General features: G+C 40.9%; 2 protein-coding genes across 2 annotated transcripts in view; both read right to left on the bottom strand.

The window, feature by feature from the left end:
- The window catches only part of LOC139766858 (uncharacterized), a 65,060-nt gene extending 59,490 nt beyond the window's left edge, over positions 1-5,570 (bottom strand). The window contains exons 1-2 of the mRNA XM_071695838.1: positions 5,513-5,570; positions 2,137-2,358 (exon numbers count right to left, since the gene is read on the bottom strand). Of these exons, the coding sequence (XP_071551939.1) occupies positions 2,137-2,224 (88 nt within the window). The 5' untranslated portion in view covers positions 2,225-2,358; positions 5,513-5,570. The remainder of the gene's footprint in view (positions 1-2,136; positions 2,359-5,512) is intronic.
- LOC139766860 (tRNA (guanine(37)-N(1))-methyltransferase) overlaps positions 1-22,264 on the bottom strand; it is a 132,933-nt gene that overhangs the window by 102,964 nt on the left and 7,705 nt on the right. The window lies entirely within an intron of this gene.

Genomic DNA, 22,264 nt, shown 5'->3' on the forward strand with positions numbered 1-22,264 from the left:
TTCCTCTATTCAAAGGAAGTGCGATAAACTCTCCCCGTCATTCACTGATAAGTCTTTCTGGTCTTTAGCTGGGGAAATCTCTAACAACTCCTGTCGCTCTACCTTTCCTTCACATTTTCGTTCTGACTGCATTATAGCTGTCTCTGCCGATGACAGAGCAACTTTCTTTGGTTTCTGTTTCTCCTCTAACTCCACCATTCCTTCAACAGCAACAACAACCCCCTGATGCTCCTCTTACTAATCATATGCCCCTTTCCGTAAATCTCTTTTTGGACTGTCTGAAAAGCGCTTCTTTCTCTGGACACAAGCACCTGTCCTTGTTCGTCTGTTCCGTTTTTGTTTAAAAACTAAAACATTTCCTTTTTGCAAACATGCCTTGATACATCCCATCTCTAAGAAGGGTGACCGTTCTGACCCCTCTACTATCGTCCTATTGCTTTAACATCTACAGTTTTCAAAGTCTTTGAATCCCTCTCAACTCCCATATCCTTAAACATCTCGAAAATCACAGTCTTCTCTCTGATCACCAGTATGGCTTCCGTAAGGCGAGATCCACTTGTGATAATCTTTCGCATCTTGTCATCATCCCTGAAAGATTTTGGAGAGTAATATATAGTTGTCCTGGACATATCTAAGGCTTTTGACAGCGTGTGGCATCGGGGTCTCATCTCTAAGCTCCCTTCCCTCACTTTGGCCGATCTATCTCTGTGGTTGTTGATATCAGCCTCCCCTTTTTCTCCAACAGCGGTATCCCCTACACTTTTAGTTTTCAACGATTTTCTCTCCACAAATAATCTAGTGCACTCAAACGCTGACGGCTCAACACTGCATTCATCCACATCCTTCAATTCTGCTCCCTCTTCTTTCACTCGATCTGCATCTCGTCTAGACACAACTTCCTCAATAAACTCAGACTTGGACAGGATATCTCAGGAGGGGAGACAAAATCTTGCTCAGTTTAATGCCTCTAAGACCTAATTTCTACCCCTCTCTCTGTCGAAAGCTCTTTACAATTCTCGTCCCTCCTTTGACTGTTTTGTAATTCCACCTCTTGACTCAATGAACATACCTGGTATTTCAGTAACATCCACTCTTTCTTGGAAACCCCTCATTATGGGAATAGCTAAGTCTGCCTCTAAGAAACGGGGTGTCCTCTTTAGATGTCAAAATTTCTCTTCTGAATATCTGCTCCGTTTGTACAAAGGATTGATTCGTCCTTGTATGGAGTACTGTTCTCACATCTGGGGTGGTTCTAGCTCTGCATCCTTACTTGACAGAGTCAAGTCGAAAGCAGTCCGACTTATAAACCGTTCTAGGCTAACTTCCAAACTTGACCATCATACCCTACGCCGCAAGGTTGGTTCATTTTACCTCTTCTGCAGGTACTACTTTGGTTTTTGCTTCCGACAGCTAGCTGTTCGTGTGCCACCACCACTAGCTAGACCACGCAATATTCGGCAAGCTGCTGCGTCACATGATTACTGTGTGGCCGTTGGCAATTCAAGGGTGGACATTTCTGATAACCGTTTCTTTCCCTACACCTCGAAGCTTTGGAACTCTACCTTCTCATGTTTCACTTTCTCAAAGAACTGTAAATAACTTCCCTTGTCTTTCCTTCTTCCGTTTCACATTTCTCTATATTTCAATTTAGACCCGACCTTGATGTGGACGTGACTGAAACCTTCAACATAAACAAAAGGGTTCTGCTATACTTCCCTTAGTGTCCGTACTGATAACCTAAATAAGACTATGTTCGTTGCACTCAAGTTCGTTGCACTCAATCATAATTGATAGCGATTATTGGAATACCACCCTCATGTATGCAGGGACAACTTTAATAAGGCAACATTCGTTCTTGCCAATCATAATAAGTAGCGAGTAATTCTGTATTCTTCATGTTCGTACTAACATAATTAAGGTAACATCCGCTGCTCCTAATCATAGTTGGTAGCGAGTTCTGATGAACTTCATGTTTTTTCTGTTAACCTAAATAAGGCTACACATTCGTTGCTCCTTATAACCATACTTTATGAACACCTCAATAACACTACGTCATTTACACCAACGAACACAAGGACAGACCGTACCCAAACCATTAGCAATAAGCTGCTGATCTAAGATTATAAGTTTGTTTACCTGGCTCCTCCATGTTGACGTAGGTCTCGGCCATCTCCAACACATGGCTCTGCACGGTATCCGCCACTCCCCTCAGCTTGGCCAACATCCTGGTAACGGTGGGCTGACCAGGCCAACTTCTTTAGTTGATAAGACGATTAATTTCTTATCTCCTCGATAACATCAGACTTGCCAAGCTGGGCTGACTTTTTAATTCAACTGTCTAGTAGTCCCTAGATATCACTAAGTACAATATATCTCGTCATTATTAACAAAAATATTAATGAATTTCTTTAAAATACAGTATTCACTTGAGTAATTTACAGTTTCCGCCTTACAGAGTTTCTGGTGAGCGATGTTTCTGCGATGATAATTGATTTCAACAATTATAACCCTAATTTCTCTACCGAATCTCGTGTTTCAAATATCCTCATCCCATCCCTTAACAGTGTTGGGTAAAAAACGTGACAAGTTGGGGTATTAGGTGGAAGGGGGGGGGACGAGTGATTTGCGGTAGAAACGAGGCAAAATCGTCCGATTCACATCAAATACAACCGGTAAAACAAACTGCACACGAAAATTATTTTGGTAAACATCCTAATTTAATAAACCTAAGCTAAGGGGATGAGTACTCCTGACCCGGAACCCCCGCTGTGCCTAACCTTCCTTGGCCGGACACCCACGTTAACCTAACATCAGAAATGTAACACGTGTTACTTGAAAGTCGGAAGTGCAGGGGTTGCGGGCCATAAGGGAGAGATAGCCTTAAGATGACTCCATCCTTAAACCGATTCAAATTTTGAGCTTACCACTGAACATCTATCCACGCAGCATATCTAGCGATTATTGACTATATCAATAGGGTAATGTTCTCTGACTGGATAATAAGGAAGCGCGACCTCACGTGAAAAATCATGTAGTAACTTAACCCTCACCCCATTAGTGGTCAACAAACACACGAACACCTATATAAAGGCCTGTCTACACGAGCGGGCCTGATCGGCGGGCTTGCCCGTTAACGGGCATATTTGACGGGCAAACGATCAAACTGCCCGAAAGCCCGCCGAGCGAAATCACTGAGCTGGTGCCCGGTAGCTGGAGTTTCTACCCTGCCAGACGCACAAAATCTTTTTCTTGACAATGCTAGGCACCATGGTTCTCGTAGCGCACTCCACCCGCTACTGGCAACATCGTCGGGCAGGCCCGGCTGTTCATCACTTCGGTCGTGTGGACAACATTCACGAGCAGGCCCGCCAGAAGTTGCTTGTTAACGGGCAAACCCGCCGATCAGGCCCGCTCGTGTAGACAGGCCTTAAGTCTTACGTCGCACGTGAAGAAGGTTTGGTCCATATATTCATAAATCAAATATCTCCATTCATATTCATTTACGAGTTAAGATATATAAAACACAGCGCTTCTAAAAAGAGATGCATATAACATATTTCGTAACTTTTTTAGTAGGCGCATTTATAAGAAAAACACGTCAGTAACACAAAGAAATGCACATTACAGAACACTTTTTTTTTTTTTTATCAAATTACACTTGTCTTCCATATAACAACCTTGTTACATCGTACTGAACCAGTTCAAAAAGTGAAATGAATACATGAATTAATCAACAGGTGTGTCCACCGTGACATCATATCTAGCGCGACACTGATAACATTCCATTCGTGACAGACTGTGATCCATCAACAAGGCACTCAAGCATTCCTTGCCAGTTGATAAACTAACATTAATTTCCCAAACAATTATTGGTACTCAGGATGCTGATAACACAAGTACAGAATAAATGTTATATTTGTTACTTCCTCTATGGGTCTCCCGATGAGCTGGAGCTTAAAATGACGTCATATCCACTGGTTGTATGGGGACCATAGCTAAGGAATAACTAGACAATAATGTGGAAGACCGACAACAGCTTGCGTAAGTGAGGTTGGTTGGAAAATTTCACAAAACGATGAATATTTGTGATCATCAAGGTGTTTGAGTAACGTTGTCTTGTGTGATTATTTGGTTTTGGGGTCATGAATCACCCATCTTAGACGTGACGTTACAGAATAAATTACACTAGGTGAGCGATCTCACTGGCAACCTACTAATGACATTCAACCACATATATACTCAACATTCTTGATGTAAATCTAGCAATATATGTTGCGGAATCGTCATACCCACATCCAGTAAGCTATTGAATTTCCTTGTTATTCCTAAAACCTAGAAATATGACATATTGAAATATGACCACCCATCCAGCGTGATAATATAACAAAATAACCAACTTTAATTGTTAAGCGTAAACATTATATAGAGAACTCAAGTTCAGCCATGAAAAAGGACAAAATAAAAAAAAGGCACTGGAGGGTGCCTTCTGGGATCTGGGATCAATAACTCAAGTAACGTTATAACAGAGTTGTGTGGCAGAACATTGTCTAGTACCTCTGTCTCAAGACAGAGTTGTTGCGTTCAACACCTACATTTTCATTTAATTAGTTCAAAGCTATCAATTTTGATGCCATGTCCGTTGAAATAATAAAAATATACGATAGACATACAAAAGAGGCACATTTTTCTCAGGGAAGAGTTTATCATAACCAACTGCGACCGAGCGTGTAAACCGCCACCCCTTTCTTACTTCAACTTCTGGTTAGTCACTTTCATTACTGCCATTCTTATTGCTTCATTCATGAAATGCAATCTACGTTATACAGTAAATGTCAGTAATGCTAGTCAACCAGGCACGCTTCAACAGATACACTCTATCCCTTTTTTGAAAGGTTAAACAATTTATGACGATGGCAACTCAACGTATATGAAAGTTCACAACGTCACTTTGTAGTAAACAATATTGTATGGATTAACATATGAAAAACCTTAGTGAGGCAAAGTACAAATGATTACTGCAATTATAAACGGGAGAAATTATTAGATAACTCATAAGACACGTCGAGGAATGAGAGCCGGGAGGTATATCCCAAAATAGCTTGTGAAGGTTTTCGACCCCAGGAAAGAGGCAGCTGTAGCCCGTACCGTTCTCTCTTTCTCTCCACCTAACTGACGTGTCTCAGCAATCCGCCTTTTCTTCTATTCTCGTACGCGTGAGCTCTTTAAAAGCTTCAATTTTTCTACAGTGCGAGACAACACTTATGCAACATGTACTTATAATTTCTCATTCAAAAATTATCTATAATTTCTTATACTTTCTTTAAAAAGCTCCAGTAAGCAAATTGTTTAATTGCAATGAACTGGTTCTAATACACACATTTCTGTGGACAGACAGCTGCCAGCGAATATCGTCCGCTATAAAGTGATCCTCCACGGTCACAAAGTCACACACCAACGTTTCAATGTCTAGGTCAACATTAGCTTAAAATGAACCGTAAAACAAGTCACAGACAGCGGTGCGTAGTGTTGTGCCGACACAGTTATCGGGCAGACTGGCTGGCTGAATATTTAGCAGCGAGGATATACCTTTGCGCTCCGTTTAAACAAGAAGTTTCTATAATTAAATCACTAGACTGGATAGTTCAAATTTTTAATAACGGGAAACGTATAAGCCCACCCACCTGCCTTTTGTGAGAGATGAAATATATAATCCTCCTGCTGGCGTGAGTTGGACGGCGGTAAATAAAGCATGTTCCTCCTGATGATTTCAGGTCAGTCGCATTATATAAGTTCAGGTTAACTCAGATTTAATAAGACGGGTAAGTAATTGATAATGGGATTGATCAACAGTTGAATCAACAGACACTAAATGAAGGACCTGGGGAAAATACTGTTTGACTACACATTTTCATTTTCCACTTTATTCCATACTAATGTCGTTGTATATTTTGGATTATGCTGAAAAGGTATCATGGTATTTTCTTGTTCGCCTAATTATAGATAAGTCATTGCAGCTACAACCAATACCTTTGCAAGCTCGAAGGAAGAGGTCATTTCAAGCATAATCTAATACCTCGTTTTAACGATTTTTTCGTGTTTAGTCCCACGTTTACTTACTTTACTTATATAATGGTGTTGAACACGTATTTATTGTTCTTGCGAGCAGCTGCTCTGTTTCATAATGGCCTCTTCACCTCATCCTGGAGTAACTTGATTACATGTCTTGAGTGCCTCTACCTCTTATCGAGAGAGGAAATCAGAAGCCTTCCTCCTAATCAACTCTCTTCAACTATACAGCTGTTCACCTCCATGTTACCTCCTTTTAAAATGCACAATTCGGCTACTACCATCTTGAGCTGTCTACGTCAGTTCCAGACCCTTTGAATTACGTGCCAGGTCAACGGCAGTCACTGGCGAAAATGGGAATTCACCTTTACGACACCACCTTTCCTCGAGGAATTCCCTCTGGTTACACGTCTCCTACTATTAAAACCTTTTTACCTTTAAGGGTCAGGTTTCCAAACACTTGAACTCAAATTTACCATTACTTTATTCTTCATTCTTATTACTAAGAACTTACCGAGTATCCCTAATGGGTATGGCATGCCTTTACTCGTGCATTGTCCACTAATATGTATAATATCCTGCATGCGATTCGCCCATTTTCAACTAATTATTTACTAACTATTGGCCCCTAAGAGACAATGAGCTTCCTCTATCTTCACTATCCCGCTGATGAAAGCGGTGCGATCACTTAGTGGACTGAGATAACACTATCTTCATCCAACCCTCCTCTGGTGAAATGTGAAGCAGCAGCAGGAAGTATATGATAGGGTTCCACATCGGACGGGTCATTCACGATTATTGAGACGATAATGGCAGCTTCGTTAGCTAACTAAGCCTGTCATGACCAATGTTTTGCATGATTATACACGAGTCAACACAGACGCAGGGGAGAAATAAGATGCAACAATGGTTCCGTTCCACACATGAAGAATATTTCATGTATTCACAAGTCATTTGTTGTTGCGTCAAATGTAGAGTTCATTTACTATTAAGCTGTGTTTAATAAATGTTTTCCCTCCTTTCATTAACTTCTAGTCTCGCTCACCAACATTTTGATCATGCCAAACTAACTAAGCCACCTTCAGTCCTTGGCGGACCCAAGCTATTAAACAATAACTCCATTACTCTGCATCCAAATACAAACCAGTTTCATCAACCAACTGTTTCCTTGAACTTCTGTTGACAGACATAATTCAAATACACAACCAACAGATCACAATGCTCGAAATAATCTTATTTCTAAAGTATGTATTTGTCTTAGTCCGAAAAGAAAGACTGGGAAATCTCTTCCTGTATGTCTTGATTCATTTATCATCATCTCGGGACCATTTTCTATACAGTCCTGCTGGTGTTCCCAAGGCCTAAAGGCTTCTGCAACCCTCCGTATCATAAAAGGCGACTAAAAGGGGAGGGAACAGGGGGCTGGAAATCCTTCCCTCAATTTTTTTTTTTTTCCAAAATAAGGAACAGAGAAGGGGGCCAAGTGAGGATATTCCCTCCAGGGCTCAGTCCTCTGTTCTTAACGCTTCCTCCCTAACGCGGGAAATGGCGATATATATATATATATATATATATATATATATATATATATATATATATATATATATATATATATATATATATATATATTGTATGCTGTATGGTTGCGAAGCGTGGGCTATGGATAGAGTTGTGCGCAGGAGGGTGGATGTGCTGGAAATGAGATGTTTGAGGATAATGTGTGGTGTGAGGTGGTTTGATCGAGTAAGTAATGTAAGGGTAAGAGAGATGTGTGGACATAAAAAGAGCGTGGTTGAGAGAGTAGAAGAGGGTGTTTTGAAATGGTTTGGGCACATGGAGAGAATGAGTGAGGAAAGATTGAAAGATTGACCAAGAGGATATATGTGTCGGAGGTGGAGGGAACGAGAAGTGGGAGACCAAATTGGAGGTGGAAAGATGGAATGAAAAAGATTTTGAGTGATCGGGGCCTGAATATGCAGGAGGTGAAAGGCGGGCAAGGAATAGAGTGAATTGGATCGATGTGGTATACCGGGGTTGACGTGCTGTCAGTGGATTGAATCAGGGCATGTGAAGCATCTGGGGTAAACCATGGAAAGTTGTGTGGGGCCTGGATGTGGAAAGGGAGCTGTGGTTTCGGGCATTATTGCATGACAGCTAGAGACTGAGTGTGAACGAATGGGGCCTTTGTTGTCTTTTCCTAGCGCTACCTCGCACACATGAGGGGGGAGGGGGATGGTATTCCATGTGTGGTGAGGTGGCGATGGGAATGAATAAAGGCAGTGTGAATTGTGTGCATGGGTATATATGTATGTGTCTGTGTGTGTATATATATGTGTACATTGAGATGTATAGGTATGTATATTTGCGTGTGTGGACGTGTGTGTATATACATGTGTATGGGGGTGGGTTGGGCTATTTCTCTCGTCTGTTTCCTTGCGCTACCTTGCAAACGCGGGAGACAGCGACAAAGAAAAATAAATATAAATAAATTATATTCATATATGCGTAAGACAAGGGAGCAAATGGGAACTTCAGTGAAGGGCGCAAATGAGGAGGTGATAACAAGTAGTGGTGATGTGAGGAGGAGATGGAGTGAGTATTTTGAAGGTTTGTTGAATGTGTTTGATGATAGAGTGGCAGATATAGGGTGTTTTGGTCGAGGTGGTGTGCAAAGTGAGAGGGTTAGGGAAAATGATTTGGTAAACAGAGAAGAGGTAGGAAAAGCTTTGCGGAAGATGAAAGTCGGCAAGGCAGCAGGTTTGGATGGTACTGCAGTGGAATTTATTAAAAAAGGGGGTGACTGTATTATTGACTGGTTGGTAAGGTTATTTAATGTATGTATGACTCATGGTGAGGTGCCTGAGGACTGGCGGAATGCGTGCATAGTGCCATTGTACAAAGGCAAAGGGGATAAGAGTGAGTGCTCAAATTACAGAGGTATAAGTTTGTTGAGTATTCCTGGTAAATTATATGGGAGGGTATTGATTGAGAGGGTGAAGGCATGTACAGAGCATCAGATTGGGGAAGAGCAGTGTGGTTTCAGAAGTGGTAGAGGATGTGTGGATAAGGTGTTTGCTTTGAAGAATGTATGTGAGAAATACTTAGAAAAGCAAATGGATTTGTATGTAGCATTTATGGATCTGGAGAAGGCATATAGAGTTGATAGAGATGCTCTGTGGAAGGTATTAAGAATATATGGTAAGTTAAGAATTAAGAATATATGGCAAGTTGCTAGAAGCAGTGAAAAGTTTTTATCGAGGATGTAAGGCATGTGTACGTGTAGGAAGAGAGGAAAGTGATTGGTTCTCAGTGAATGTAGGTTTGCGGCAGGGGTGTGTGATGTCTCCATGGTTGTTTAATTTGTTTATGGATGGGGTTGTTAGGGAGGTGAATGCAAGAGTTTTGGAAAGAGGGGCAAGTATGAAGTCTGTTGGGGATGAGAGAGCTTGGGAAGTGAGTCAGTTGTTGTTCGCTGATGATACAGCGCTGGTGGCTGATTCATGTGAGAAACTGCAGAAGCTGGTGACTGAGTTTGGTAAAGTGTGTGAAAGAAGAAAGTTAAGAGTAAATGTGAATAAGAGCAAGGTTATTAGGTACAGTAGGGTTGAGGGTCAAGTCAATTGGGAGGTAAGTTTGAATTGAGAAAAGCTGGAGGAAGTAAAGTGTTTTAGATATCTGGGAGTGGATCTGACAGCGGATGGAACCATGGAAGCGGAAGTGGATCATAGGGTGGGGGATGGGGCGAAAATTCTGGGAGCCTTGAAGAATGTGTGGAAGTCGAGAACATTATCTCGGAAAGCAAAAATGGGTATGTTTGAAGGAATAGTGGTTCCAACAATGTTGTATGGTTGTGAGGCATGGGCTATGGATAGAGTTGTGCGCAGGAGGATGGATGTGCTGGAAATGAGATGTTTGAGGACAATGTGTGGTGTGAGGTGGTTTGATCGAGTAAGTAGCGTAAGGGTAAGAGAGATGTGAGGAAATAAAAAGAGCGTGGTTGAGAGAACAGAAGAGGGTGTTTTGAAATGGTTTGGGCACATGGAGAGAATGAGTGAGGAAAGATTGACCAAGAGGATATATGTGTCGGAGGTGGAAGGAACGAGGAGAAGTGGGAGACCAAATTGGAGGTGGAAAGATGGAGTGAAAAAGATTTTGTGTGATCGGGGCCTGAACATGCAGGAGGGTGAAAGGAGGGCAAGGAATAGAGTGAATTGGATCGATGTGGTATACCGGGGTTGACGTGCTGTCAGTGGGTTGAATCAGGGCATGTGAAGTGTCTGGGGTAAACCATGGAAAGCTGTGTAGGTATGTATATTTGCGTGTGTGGACGTATGTATATACATGTGTATGGGGGTGGGTTGGGCCATTTCTTTCGTCTGTTTCCTTGCGCTACCTCGCAAACGCGGGAGACAGCGACAAAGCAAGAAAAAAAATATATATATATGGAGTGAAAAAGATTTTGTGTAATCGGAGCCTGAACATGCAGGAGGGTGAAAGGAGGGCAAGGAATAGAGTGAATTGGATCGATGTGGTATACCGGGGTTGACGTGCTGTCAGTGGATTGAATCAGGGCATGTGAAGCGTCTGGGGTAAACCATGGAAAGCTGTGTAGGTATGTATATTTGCGTGTGTGGACGTATGTATATACATGTGTATGGGGGTGGGTTGGGCCATTTCTTTCGTGTTTCCTTGCGCTACCTCGCAAACGCGGGAGACAGCGGCAGAAAAAAAAAAAAAAAAAAAAAAATATATATATATATATATATATATATATATATATATATATATATATATACATATATATACATATATGCACCCATATATATACCAACATATACATATGCAGAAATCCATACATACACGTACATGCATTAGCTTGCCTTCATCCATTCTTGTAACTATCCCGCCCCACAGGAAAACAGCATCGCTGTTCCCTGCTTCAGTGAGGTAGCATCAGGAATACAGACAAAAAGGCTACATTCGTTCACACTCAGTCTATGGCTGTCATGTGTAATGCACCAAAACCACAGCTCCCTATCCACGTCCAGGCCCCACAGACCTTTACGTGGCTTACCCCAGATGCTTCACATGCCCTGGTACAGTCCATTGGCAGCATGTCAACCCCAGTATACATCATTCCAATTCCCTCTTCCTTGCACGCCTCTCACCCTCCTGTATGTTCAGGCCTCGACCGCTCAAAATAATTTTCATCATGTCCTTCCACCTTCCATTTGGTCTCCTGCTTCTTGTTCCCTCCACCTCTGACACATGTATCCTCTTCGTCGACCTTTCCTCATTCATTCTCTCCATATGTTCAAAACATTTCAACACACCCTCTTCTGCTCTCTCAAATACACTCAATTTATTCCCACATATCTCTTACCCTATCATTACTTAATCAAACCACTTCACACCGAATGTCCTCAAACATTTCATTTCCAATACATCCACCCTCCTCTGTACAACCCTATCTACAGCTCGGGCCTCTAAACCCTATAATATTGTTGAAACTACTATTCCTTTAAACATACCCATTTTTGCTCTCCGAGATAACATTCTCTCCACACATTTTTCAATGCTCCTAGAACCTTTGCCCCCACCCTCTAGCTCACTTCCAAGGTTCCATTTGCTGTCGAGTCCACTCCCAGATATTTAAAACACTCTTGCTTCCTCCAATTTTTCTCCATTCAAACTTACATCCCAACTAACCTGTCCCTTAACCCTGCAGAACCTCATAACTTTGCTCTTATTCCCATTTGCTCTCAACTTTTTCCTTTCACACACTTTTCAAACTCAATCACCAACTTATGCAGTTTTTCATGATTTTGATGTTCAGGAAAAGGATAATAACATGTAAGACAAGATAACAAAGGGGAACATCAGTGAAGGGGACAATGGGGGGTTAAGTGATAACGGGTAGTGATGAAGAGAAGATGGAGGGAGTATTTCAAAGATTTGCTGAATGTGTTTGATAATAGCATGGCAGAAGTAGGATGGTTTGGTTGGGGTGGTGTACAAAGTGAGAAGGTTAAGGAGAATGGGTTAGTTTAGAAAGGAGAGGTAATGAAAGCCTTGCAAAAGATGAAATCCAGCAAGGCAGCGGGTGTGCATGGCCTTGCAGTTAATTTTTTCAAGAAAGGGGGGTGACTGTGTTGTTGATTAGTTGGTAAGGATATTCTTGTATATATGGATCATGGTGAAGTTCCTGAGGATTGGCAGAATGCATGTATAAAGCCACTGTGCAAACATAAAAAGGGGATAAAGGACAGTGTTCAAACTACAGATACATAAGTTTATTAAGTATTCCTGGAAAATTGTATGGGAGGGGACTGATTGAGAGGGTGAAGGCATGTACTGAGCCACAGACTGGGGAGGACCAGTGTGGTTTCAGAAGTGGTAGAGGATGTGTGGACCAGGTGTTTGCTTTGAAGAATGTGTGCGAGAATTACTTGGAAAAACAGATGGATTTGTATGTAGCACTTATGGATCTGGAGAAGGCATATGATAGGGTTGATGGAGAGGCTTTGTGGAAGGTCATAAGAGTATATGGTGTGGGAGGTAAGCTGCTAGAAGCAGTGAAAAGTTTTTATCAAGAATGTAAGGCATGTGTATGAGTAAGAAGGGAAGAGAGTGAATGGTTCCCAGTGAAGGTCATTCTGCAGCAGGGGTATGTGATGTTCCCATGGTTGTTTACTTTGTATATGGATGGGGTGGTTAGGGAGGTAAATGTAAGTTTTGGAGAGAGGGGCAAGTATGCAGTCTGTTGGGGATGAGAGGGCCTGGGAAGTGAGTCGTTGTTCGCTGATGAAAATTTCATAAACTTACCTATTATGTTCTCACTACTGTCATCGTTTCCTCAACCACTGCCATTAAAAGTTCTTCATATTTCCTCTAGATTACAATTTTTTTTTATTACAAGTGCAATTTTTGTAATATTAATCTTGATCCTGCCTTCCCTGTTAAAAGGAGACATGAACTGATTTTCTCTCCTAGAAAATCATGGATATAGCACATCACTGGAGTCAGCTATTCATTGATCAAAATCTTCAATTACCCACATGTATTTCCACTGAAAGAACAGTCTGGTGTACATTTCCAAGTCGTAAAAGATGTGAATGACACTAATAGGCGTCTCATGGTTTGAATATAAGAATCAAATATAAAATTTGTACCCATATCAGAAATACAAGCTATTATTAGATTCCCTCGGTTCCAGTTTATCAGATTTGCTCAGTTCTTGCCTAGCCTATGTTAGTCTTCATACTGGCTTGTTTTCTCTTTTCGTCTTCCATCTACTACAACTTAAAGCATTTATAGCTTGTTAGGTGTAGTTCCTCAGATTCTCATACAATATGCTTCACTTAATCCTCGCCCAGCCCATGTGTTCTAAAGTATTCTTATTCAAACTCTTAAAACCTTCAAACCACATGTAAAGTCTTGCAGTTACAACCTTTACAGACCACATTCATGCTAGTAAGAAAAAAAAGGTTTAAAAAGACAAGTACATTTCCTTAATAAAATTACATTTGCAAAAAATATCTGCCAAATTCAATTCATGATAATACCATTCCACATTCAAGAAGGGTAAACATAAGTACACAATAGATGATCATGCATCAAAGCACATTCATAATGTGATAATGGCTGAAGCCTAATAAATACATATATCATGCAATATCAAGGCAAACCACACCGATCAAAGTACCATACTAATTCACTTAACATGAAATGTCTGCAAAGGCACTAGCTCACTCACAGGTTAAACTGATCATGCACAATTATTACCAGACATAACTGTAGCAGTTTCATTCTTGAAAAACCTTATCACATAATATATTCATCATAATGATACACATGAATCCATCAAAAATTTTAGAGCCAAATTTCCTGCTGAAATTAAATCTCATCTGTCATATGACTGTAACCATTTTGTATAAAAGAGTTACATACAATAAGTGTTACAACCACAATTTTCAGCTTTACTTGAGGTGATTAGAAAAAAAAATCACATTTGCACTACTTAACCTAAAAAGTCAAAACTCTCTGAGTATCTTCAGTATACCATAAGATGACACCAGTTAATTCCATTATAAAACAAAATGTAAAAATTTCTTAGTATCTACAGTACATGAATGGATGACACTTCAGTTTATCCCAGTATGCAACAAAACAAAACTTATTGAGTATCAACAAAACACCATAGGATGACTCTTCAGTTAATTCCATTATACAACTTAGTCAAAACTTTTTAAGCAACGCAAAACTTTTTAAGTATCTTTAATACATTATAACATGAAACTCAATTATATCATACAAAAAATCAAAACTTTCTGATCATCTGTGGTAGAATGTTCAATGACACCAGCAAATTCCATTTCACAGCACTTTTATTACAGAACAAGTAAACAGTCAAACATGACTAATAATACGAGAGGGGTAAAAGCCTGGAAATCAAATAAAGTGAAGTACATCCTAACGTTATCCCTGGGGATAGGGGAGAAAGAATACTTCCCATGTAATCCCTGCATGTCGTAGAAGGCAACTAAAAGAGGGGGGGGGGGCCCTGGAAATACCCCCTTCTCGTTTTTAATTTTCCAAAAGAAGGAACAGAGAAGGGGGCCAAGTGAGGATATTTCCTCAAAGGCTCAGTCCTCTGTTCTTAACGCTACCTCGCTGATGCGGGAAATGGAGAATAGAGTGAAAAGAAAAACAAAAACCACCCTAACGTACATAATACTTTGTTGCCTTTGACCAAACAGAGTCATACCAGAAGGAAAAAGCTTGGATATTCAGCATTTACAGTACAGTATGTCATAACATTTTGCTGCCCATATAAGTGACCTAACCAAACTGGGAGAAAGAAATGGCTTGGAAATCAATCCAGCATGAGTGAGTTACCATTCCAACTAAGAAATGCGTAATGAAAGCAGTACCTTCTGAAAATGGGGAATGTACTGATTAAAGAGGATGTAGAAAGGGATAGTAATGGCTCGTTTGAGAATGTGTTCTGAGAAATGGGAGTAAATTATGGATATATCAAACCATAGAAATAGTGATGGAATATTTGATTGCTTTAATATTCTTCTATTGAATCACAATAACTAGCATGTTAATCACAAACTATTATTGAAGATTTATTATCTCCCAGAAAGGCGGAGACCTATAAAGGAAAACAAAACAAAACTCTTTCCCCTACAGAGCATCAACAAGTTTTCAGAGGCTCTCAGTTTAAGACCAGAGCTCACTCTCCAAATATAAAACAATGTAATAGATGAAAATGAAATTAAAAAGAAGAGAAAATCAGATTAAGTGCATGAATGAAGGCAAGCAAGTATGAATATGTACGCATATATATGTCTGTGTATGAATATGTTATGTACAGGGTGTCCCAAAAAAATGTACTCGCTTTTTGATACCCTATAACTCACTATCTTTTTTTTCAGATCCAATTGATCCTCAAAATGGCAGAAGTCCTAAAAAAGTTCTCACTCTTTAAATGACAATAAATGCAGCATTTATTGACTTAGAAACAAGATTAATAGTTGAAATTAATCAAATGAAATTAAATGCAAGTTGACAAATATTCAAACTGATGACCACAACTTTCCAAACACAGCCAATAACGCAGACCAATGGATTTGACAATGTTACAAACCATTTCATTTGGAAATGTGAGACATTGTCTTTCAATTTCCTCTTTCAGCTCATCAACAGCTGGTTTTGTGCGGTAAACCATATCTTTGAGGTATACCCATAAAAAGAAGTCCATTGGAGTGAGCTCTGGGAAATGTGAAGGAAATTCAACACCTTCTCCCAATTCATCTGTTTAGCAGAGTTGTATCAAGATAGGCCCTTACATCACAATGGTTGTGGGGAGGTGTTCCACCTTGCTGAAAGTAAATCTCTTCGTCACCAAACAACTCTTTGATGCATGGACCGACGGACTCCTGAAGAATGTTTAGGTAAACATCAGTGACAGTTCAATCAAAAAAGAATGGCCCTAGGATGCCCAATGTTGATATCCAACACCATACTGTAACCCCTGGTAAGTTCAAATGGTGTTCCATAATAACATGCGGATTTTAAGGAGACCAGTAGCTGCAATTATGTCAGTTAATCGAGTCATTTAACTTAAAGGTGGCCTCATTGCTCCAGAAAATTTTGGATGGAAATGCTGCATCCTCCATGCTTTTGCCCAGGTACCATTCACAAAATTCAACTATCTGGTTGGGATCATCTTCACTTAGAGCATGTATTAATGTTGGAATGTTACATCTCCAATGGAACCGCTTCAAAATGCAATGGGTACTTGATTTTGAGACTCCCGTCTCACGAGCCATTTGTCGTACAGATTTCTGTGGAGATCGGTGGAGGGTCTCCAGCAATTGTTCATTTGTGGGGCTGGTAGATGACTGTGGTCTTCCTGAACGTTCCTTATGAACATTGTGAACAGTTCCATCTGCTCCAAACTCATCTCTGATGCAATTAATCGTGTGTCGAGCTGGTGGATATCTGTGAAATTTTTTCTAAATTGTCTCTGCACTTTTTTGATGTTTTTGTGCTTCCAGTGACATTTTATGACAATTTTTTCTACAAAACATAGTTGTACTTCTGCCATTTTTAGGGTCAATTGGATTTGAAAAAAAAAAAAAATTCAGCAAGATATAAGGTGTCAAAGGTGAGTACATTTTTTGGGGTTACCCTGAATATCTATTTACATGTACATGGATGGGCATTTATGTGTATATGTGTGTGTATGAGTGGATGAGCCATTCTTTGTTTCCTTGTGTTACCTCGGGAAACAGCGGGTAAGTATAATAATATTTTTATATCTATTATACTTTGTCACTGTCTCCCGCGTTAGCGAGGTATCGCAAGGAAACATACGAAAGAATGGTCCAACCCACCCACATACACGTCCACACACACACATATACATACCTATACATTTCAACATATAATACATATATATACATACATAGACATACACACGTACAGAATTCATACTTGCTGCCTTTATTCATTCCCATCACCACCCCGCCACACATGAAATGACAACGCCCTCCCCCCACATGTGCGCAAGGTATCACTAGGAAAAGACAACAAAGGCCACATTCGTTCACAGTCAGTCTCTAGCTGTCATGTATAATGCACCGAAACCACAGCTCCCTTTCCATATCCAGGCCCCACAAAACTTTTCATGGTTTATCCCAGATGCTTCACATGCCCTGGTTCAATCCACTGACAGCATGTCAACCCCAGTATACCACATCGTTCCAATTCACTCTTTTCCTTACATGCCTTTCACCCTCCTGTGTGTTCAGGCTCCGATCTCTCAAAAATCTTTATCACTCCATCTTTCCACCTCCAATTTGGTATCCCACTTCTCGTTCCCTACACCTCTGACAAACATCCTTTTTCTTGATCTTTCCTCACTCATTCTCTCCATGTAACCAAACCATTTCAATACAACCTCTTCTGCTCTCTCAACCACACTCTTTTTATTACCAAACATCTCTCTTACCCTTTAATTACTTATTCGATCAAACCACCTCACACCACATATTGTCCTCAAACATTTCATTTCCAACACATCCACCCTCCTCCGCACAACCCTATCTATAGCTCACGCCTCACAACCATATAACATTGTTGGAACCAATATTCCTTCAAACATTCCCATTTTTGCTCTCTGAGATAACGTTCTCGCTTTCCACACATTCTTCAATGCTCCCAGAACCTTCATCCACTCCCCCACCCTGTGGCTCACTTCCACTTCCATCCGCTGCCAAATCCACTCCCAGATATCTAAAATACTTCACTTTCTCCAGTTTTTCTCCATTCAAACTTACATCCCAATTGACTTGTCCCTCAACCCTAGTGAACCTAAAAGCCTTCCTCTTATTCACATTTACTCTCAGCTTTCTTCTTTCACACACTTTACCAAACCCAGTCACCAACCTCTGCAGTTTCTCATCCGAATCAGCCACCAACTGACACTTCCCAAGCCCTCTCATCGACAGCAGATTGCACACTTGCCCCTTGCTCCAAAACTCCTGCATTTACCTACCTAACAATACCATCCATAAACAAATTAAACAACCATGGAGACATCACACACCCCTGCCGCAAACCGTCATTCACTGGGAACCAATCACTTTCCTCTCTTCCTACTCATACACATGCCTTACATCCTTGGTAAAAACTTTTCACTGCTTCTAGCAACTTACCTTCCACACCATACACTCTTAATACCTTCCACAGAGCATCTCTATCAACTCTGTCATATGCCTTCTCCAGATCCACAAATGTCACATTTAAATCAGTTTGTTTTTCTATTTCTCACATACATTCTTCAAAGTAAACACCTAATCCACACATCCTCTACCACTTCTGAAACCACACTGCTCTTCCCCAACCTGATGTTCTGTACATGCCTTGACCCTCCCAATCAATACCCTCCCACATAATTTCCCAGCCATACGCAACAAACTTATACCTCTAATTTGAACACTCACCTTTATCCCCTTTGCCTCTGTACAATGGCACTATGCAGGCATTCTGCCAATCCTCAGGTACTTCACCATGCACCATACATACACTGAATATCCTCACCAACCAGCCAACAACACAGTCAACATCCTTTGTAACAAATTCCACTGCAATACCATCCAAACCTGCTGTCTAGCCAGCTTTCATCTTCTGCAAAGTTTTCCCTACCTCTTCTGTTTACCAAACCATTCTCTCTGACCCTCTCACTTCCCACACCACCTCGACCAAAACACCCTATATTAGCCATTCTATCATCAAACACATTCAACAAATCTTTAAAATATTCACTCCATTTCCTTCTCACTTCACCACTACTTGTTATTACCTCCCCATCAGACCCCTTCACCAATGTTCCCATTTGTTCTTTTGTCTTACGCACTTTATATATATATATATATATATATATATATATATATATATATATGATTGGGATGTGTATTGGGATATGTATTGGGATGATTGGGAATACCTGGTTTAAAAAGTGAAATATACATAAGTATACTTATGTAAGTAGGAGAGATGGCCAGAGAGCGTTATTGGATTACGTGTTAATTGACAGGCGTGCGAAAGAGAGACTTTTGGATGTTAATGTGCTGAGAGGTGCAACTGGAGGGATGTCTGATCATTATCTTGTGGAGGCTAAGGTGAAGATTTGTAAGGGTTTTCAGAAAAGAAGAGTGAATGTTGGGGTGAAGAGGGTGGTGAGAGTAAGTGAGCTTGGGAAGGAGACCTGTGTGAGGAAGTACCAGGAGAGACTGAGTACAGAATGGAAAAAGGTGAGAACAATGGAAGTAAGGGGAGTGGGGGAGGAATGGGATGTATTTAGGGAATCAGTGATGGATTGCGCAAAAGATGCTTGTGGCATGAGAAGAGTGGGAGGTGGGTTGATTAGAAAGGGTAGTGAGTGGTGGGATGAAGAAGTAAGAGTATTAGTGAAAGAGAAGAGAGAGGCATTTGGACGATTTTTGCAGGGAAAAAATGCAATTGAGTGGGAGATGTATAAAAGAGACAGGAGGTCAAGAGAAAGGTGCAAGAGGTGAAAAAAAGGGCAAATGAGAGTTGGGGTGAGAGAGTATCATTAAATTTTAGGGAGAATAAAAAGATGTTCTGGAAGGAGGTAAATAAAGTGCGTAAGACAAGGGAGCAAATGGGAACTTCAGTGAAGGGCGCAAATGGGGAGGTGATAACAAGTAGTGGTGATGTGAGAAGGAGATGGAGTGAGTATTTTGAAGGTTTGTTGAATGTGTTTGATGATAGAGTGGCAGATATAGGGTGTTTTGGTCGAGGTGGTGTGCAAAGTGAGAGGGTTAGGGAAAATGATTTGGTAAACAGAGAAGAGGTAGTGAAAGCTTTGCGGAAGATGAAAGCCGACAAGGCAGCAGGTTTGGATGGTATTGCAGTGGAATTTATTAAAAAAGGGGGTGACTGTATTGTTGACTGGTTGGTAAGGTTATTCAATGTATGTATGACTCATGGTGAGGTGCCTGAGGATTGGCGGAATGCGTGCATAGTGCCATTGTACAAAGGCAAAGGGGATAAGAGTGAGTGCTCAAATTACAGAGGTATAAGTTTGTCGAGTATTCCTGGTAAATTATATGGGAGGGTATTGATTGAGAGGGTGAAGGCATGTACAGAGCATCAGATTGGGGAAGAGCAGTGTGGTTTCAGAAGTGGTAGAGGATGTGTGGATCAGGTGTTTGCTTTGAAGAATGTATGTGAGAAATACTTAGAAAAGCAAATGGATTTGTATGTAGCATTTATGGATCTGGAGAAGGCATATGATAGAGTTGATAGAGATGCTCTGTGGAAGGTATTAAGAATATATGGTGTGGGAGGCAAGTTGTTAGAAGCAGTGAAAAGTTTTTATCGAGGATGTAAGGCATGTGTACGTGTAGGAGGAGAGGAAAGTGATTGGTTCTCAGTGAATGTAGGTTTGCGGCAGGGGTATGTGATGTCTCCATGGTTGTTTAATTTGTTTATGGATGGGGTTGTTAGGGAGGTGAATGCAAGAGTTTTGGAAAGAGGGGCAAGTATGAAGTCTGTTGGGGATGAGAGAGCTTGGGAAGTGAGTCAGTTGTTGTTCGCTGATGATACAGCGCTGGTGGCTGATTCATGTGAGAAACTGCAGAAGCTGGTGACTGAGTTTGGTAAAGTGTGTGAAAGAAGAAAGTTAAGAGTAAATGTGAATAAGAGCAAGGTTATTAGGTACAGTAGAGTTGAGGGTCAATTCAATTGGGAGGTGAGTTTGAATGGAGAAAAACTGGAGGAAGTGAAGTGTTTTAGATATCTGGGAGTGGATCTGGCAGCGGATGGAAACATGGAAGCGGAAGTGGATCATAGGGTGGGGGAGGGGGCGAAAATTCTGGGAGCCTTGAAGAATGTGTGGAAGTCGAGAACATTATCTCGGAAAGCAAAAATGGGTATGTTTGAAGGAATAGTGGTTCCAACAATGTTGTATAGTTGCGAGGCGTGGACTATGGATAGAGTTGTGCGCAGGAGGATGGATGTGCTGGAAATGAGATGTTTGAGGACAATGTGTGGTGTGAGGTGGTTTGATCGAGTAAGTTACGTAAGGGTAAGAGAGATGTGTGGAAATAAAAAGAGCGTGGTTGAGAGAGCAGAAGAGGGTGTTTTGAAATGGTTTGATCACATGGAGAGAATGAGTGAGGAAAGATTGACCAAGAGGATATATGTGTCGGAGGTGGAGGGAACGAGGAGAAGAGGGAGACCAAATTGGAGGTGGAAAGATGGAGTGAAAAAGATTTTGTGTGATCAGGGCCTGAACATGCAGGAGGGTGAAAGGAGGGCAAAGAATAGAGTGAATTGGATCGATGTGGTATACCGGGGTTGACGTGCTGTCAGTGGATTGAATCAAGGCATGTGTATGGGGGTGGGTTGGGCCATTTCTTTCGTCTGTTTCCTTGCGCTACCTCGCAAACGCGGGGAAAAAAAAAAAAAAAATATATATATATATATATATATATATATATATATATATATACAAACATATACACATACACACGTACTTATCCATACTTGCTTGCCTTCATCCATTCCTGGCGCCACCCCGCCTTGCAGGAAACAGCATCACTACCCTGCTGAAAGGGGTAGCGCCAGAAAAACCATACAAAAAAAGGGCCACATTCATTGACACAGTCTCTCGCTGTTATGTGTAATGCACTGAAACCATAGCTCCCTATTCATATCCAGGCCCAATATACCTTTCCATGGTTTACCCCAGATGCTTCACATGCCCTGGTTCAATCCAATGACAGAATGTTGACCCTGACATACCACATCATTCTAATTCACTATTCCTTGTACGCCTTACACACTATTCTATGTTCAGGCCCTGATCGCTCAAAATCTTTTCCAATCCATCCTTCCACCTCAAGTCTGGTCTCCCACTTCTTTTTCCCTCCACTTCTGACACTTACATCCTGTTTGTCAATCTTTCCTCACTCATTCTCTCCAAATGTCCAAACCATTTCAATACAGCCTTTTCTGTTCTCTCAACTACACTCTTTATATTTCCACACATCTCTCTTACCCCTACATTACTTAATGAAACCACCTCCATCACATACCATTATCAACATTTTACTTCTAACACATCCACCCTCCTCCATACAACCATATTCATAAC

This window comes from Panulirus ornatus, chromosome 58 (assembly GCF_036320965.1).
Source record: "Panulirus ornatus isolate Po-2019 chromosome 58, ASM3632096v1, whole genome shotgun sequence".
NCBI lineage: Eukaryota > Metazoa > Arthropoda > Malacostraca > Decapoda > Palinuridae > Panulirus > Panulirus ornatus.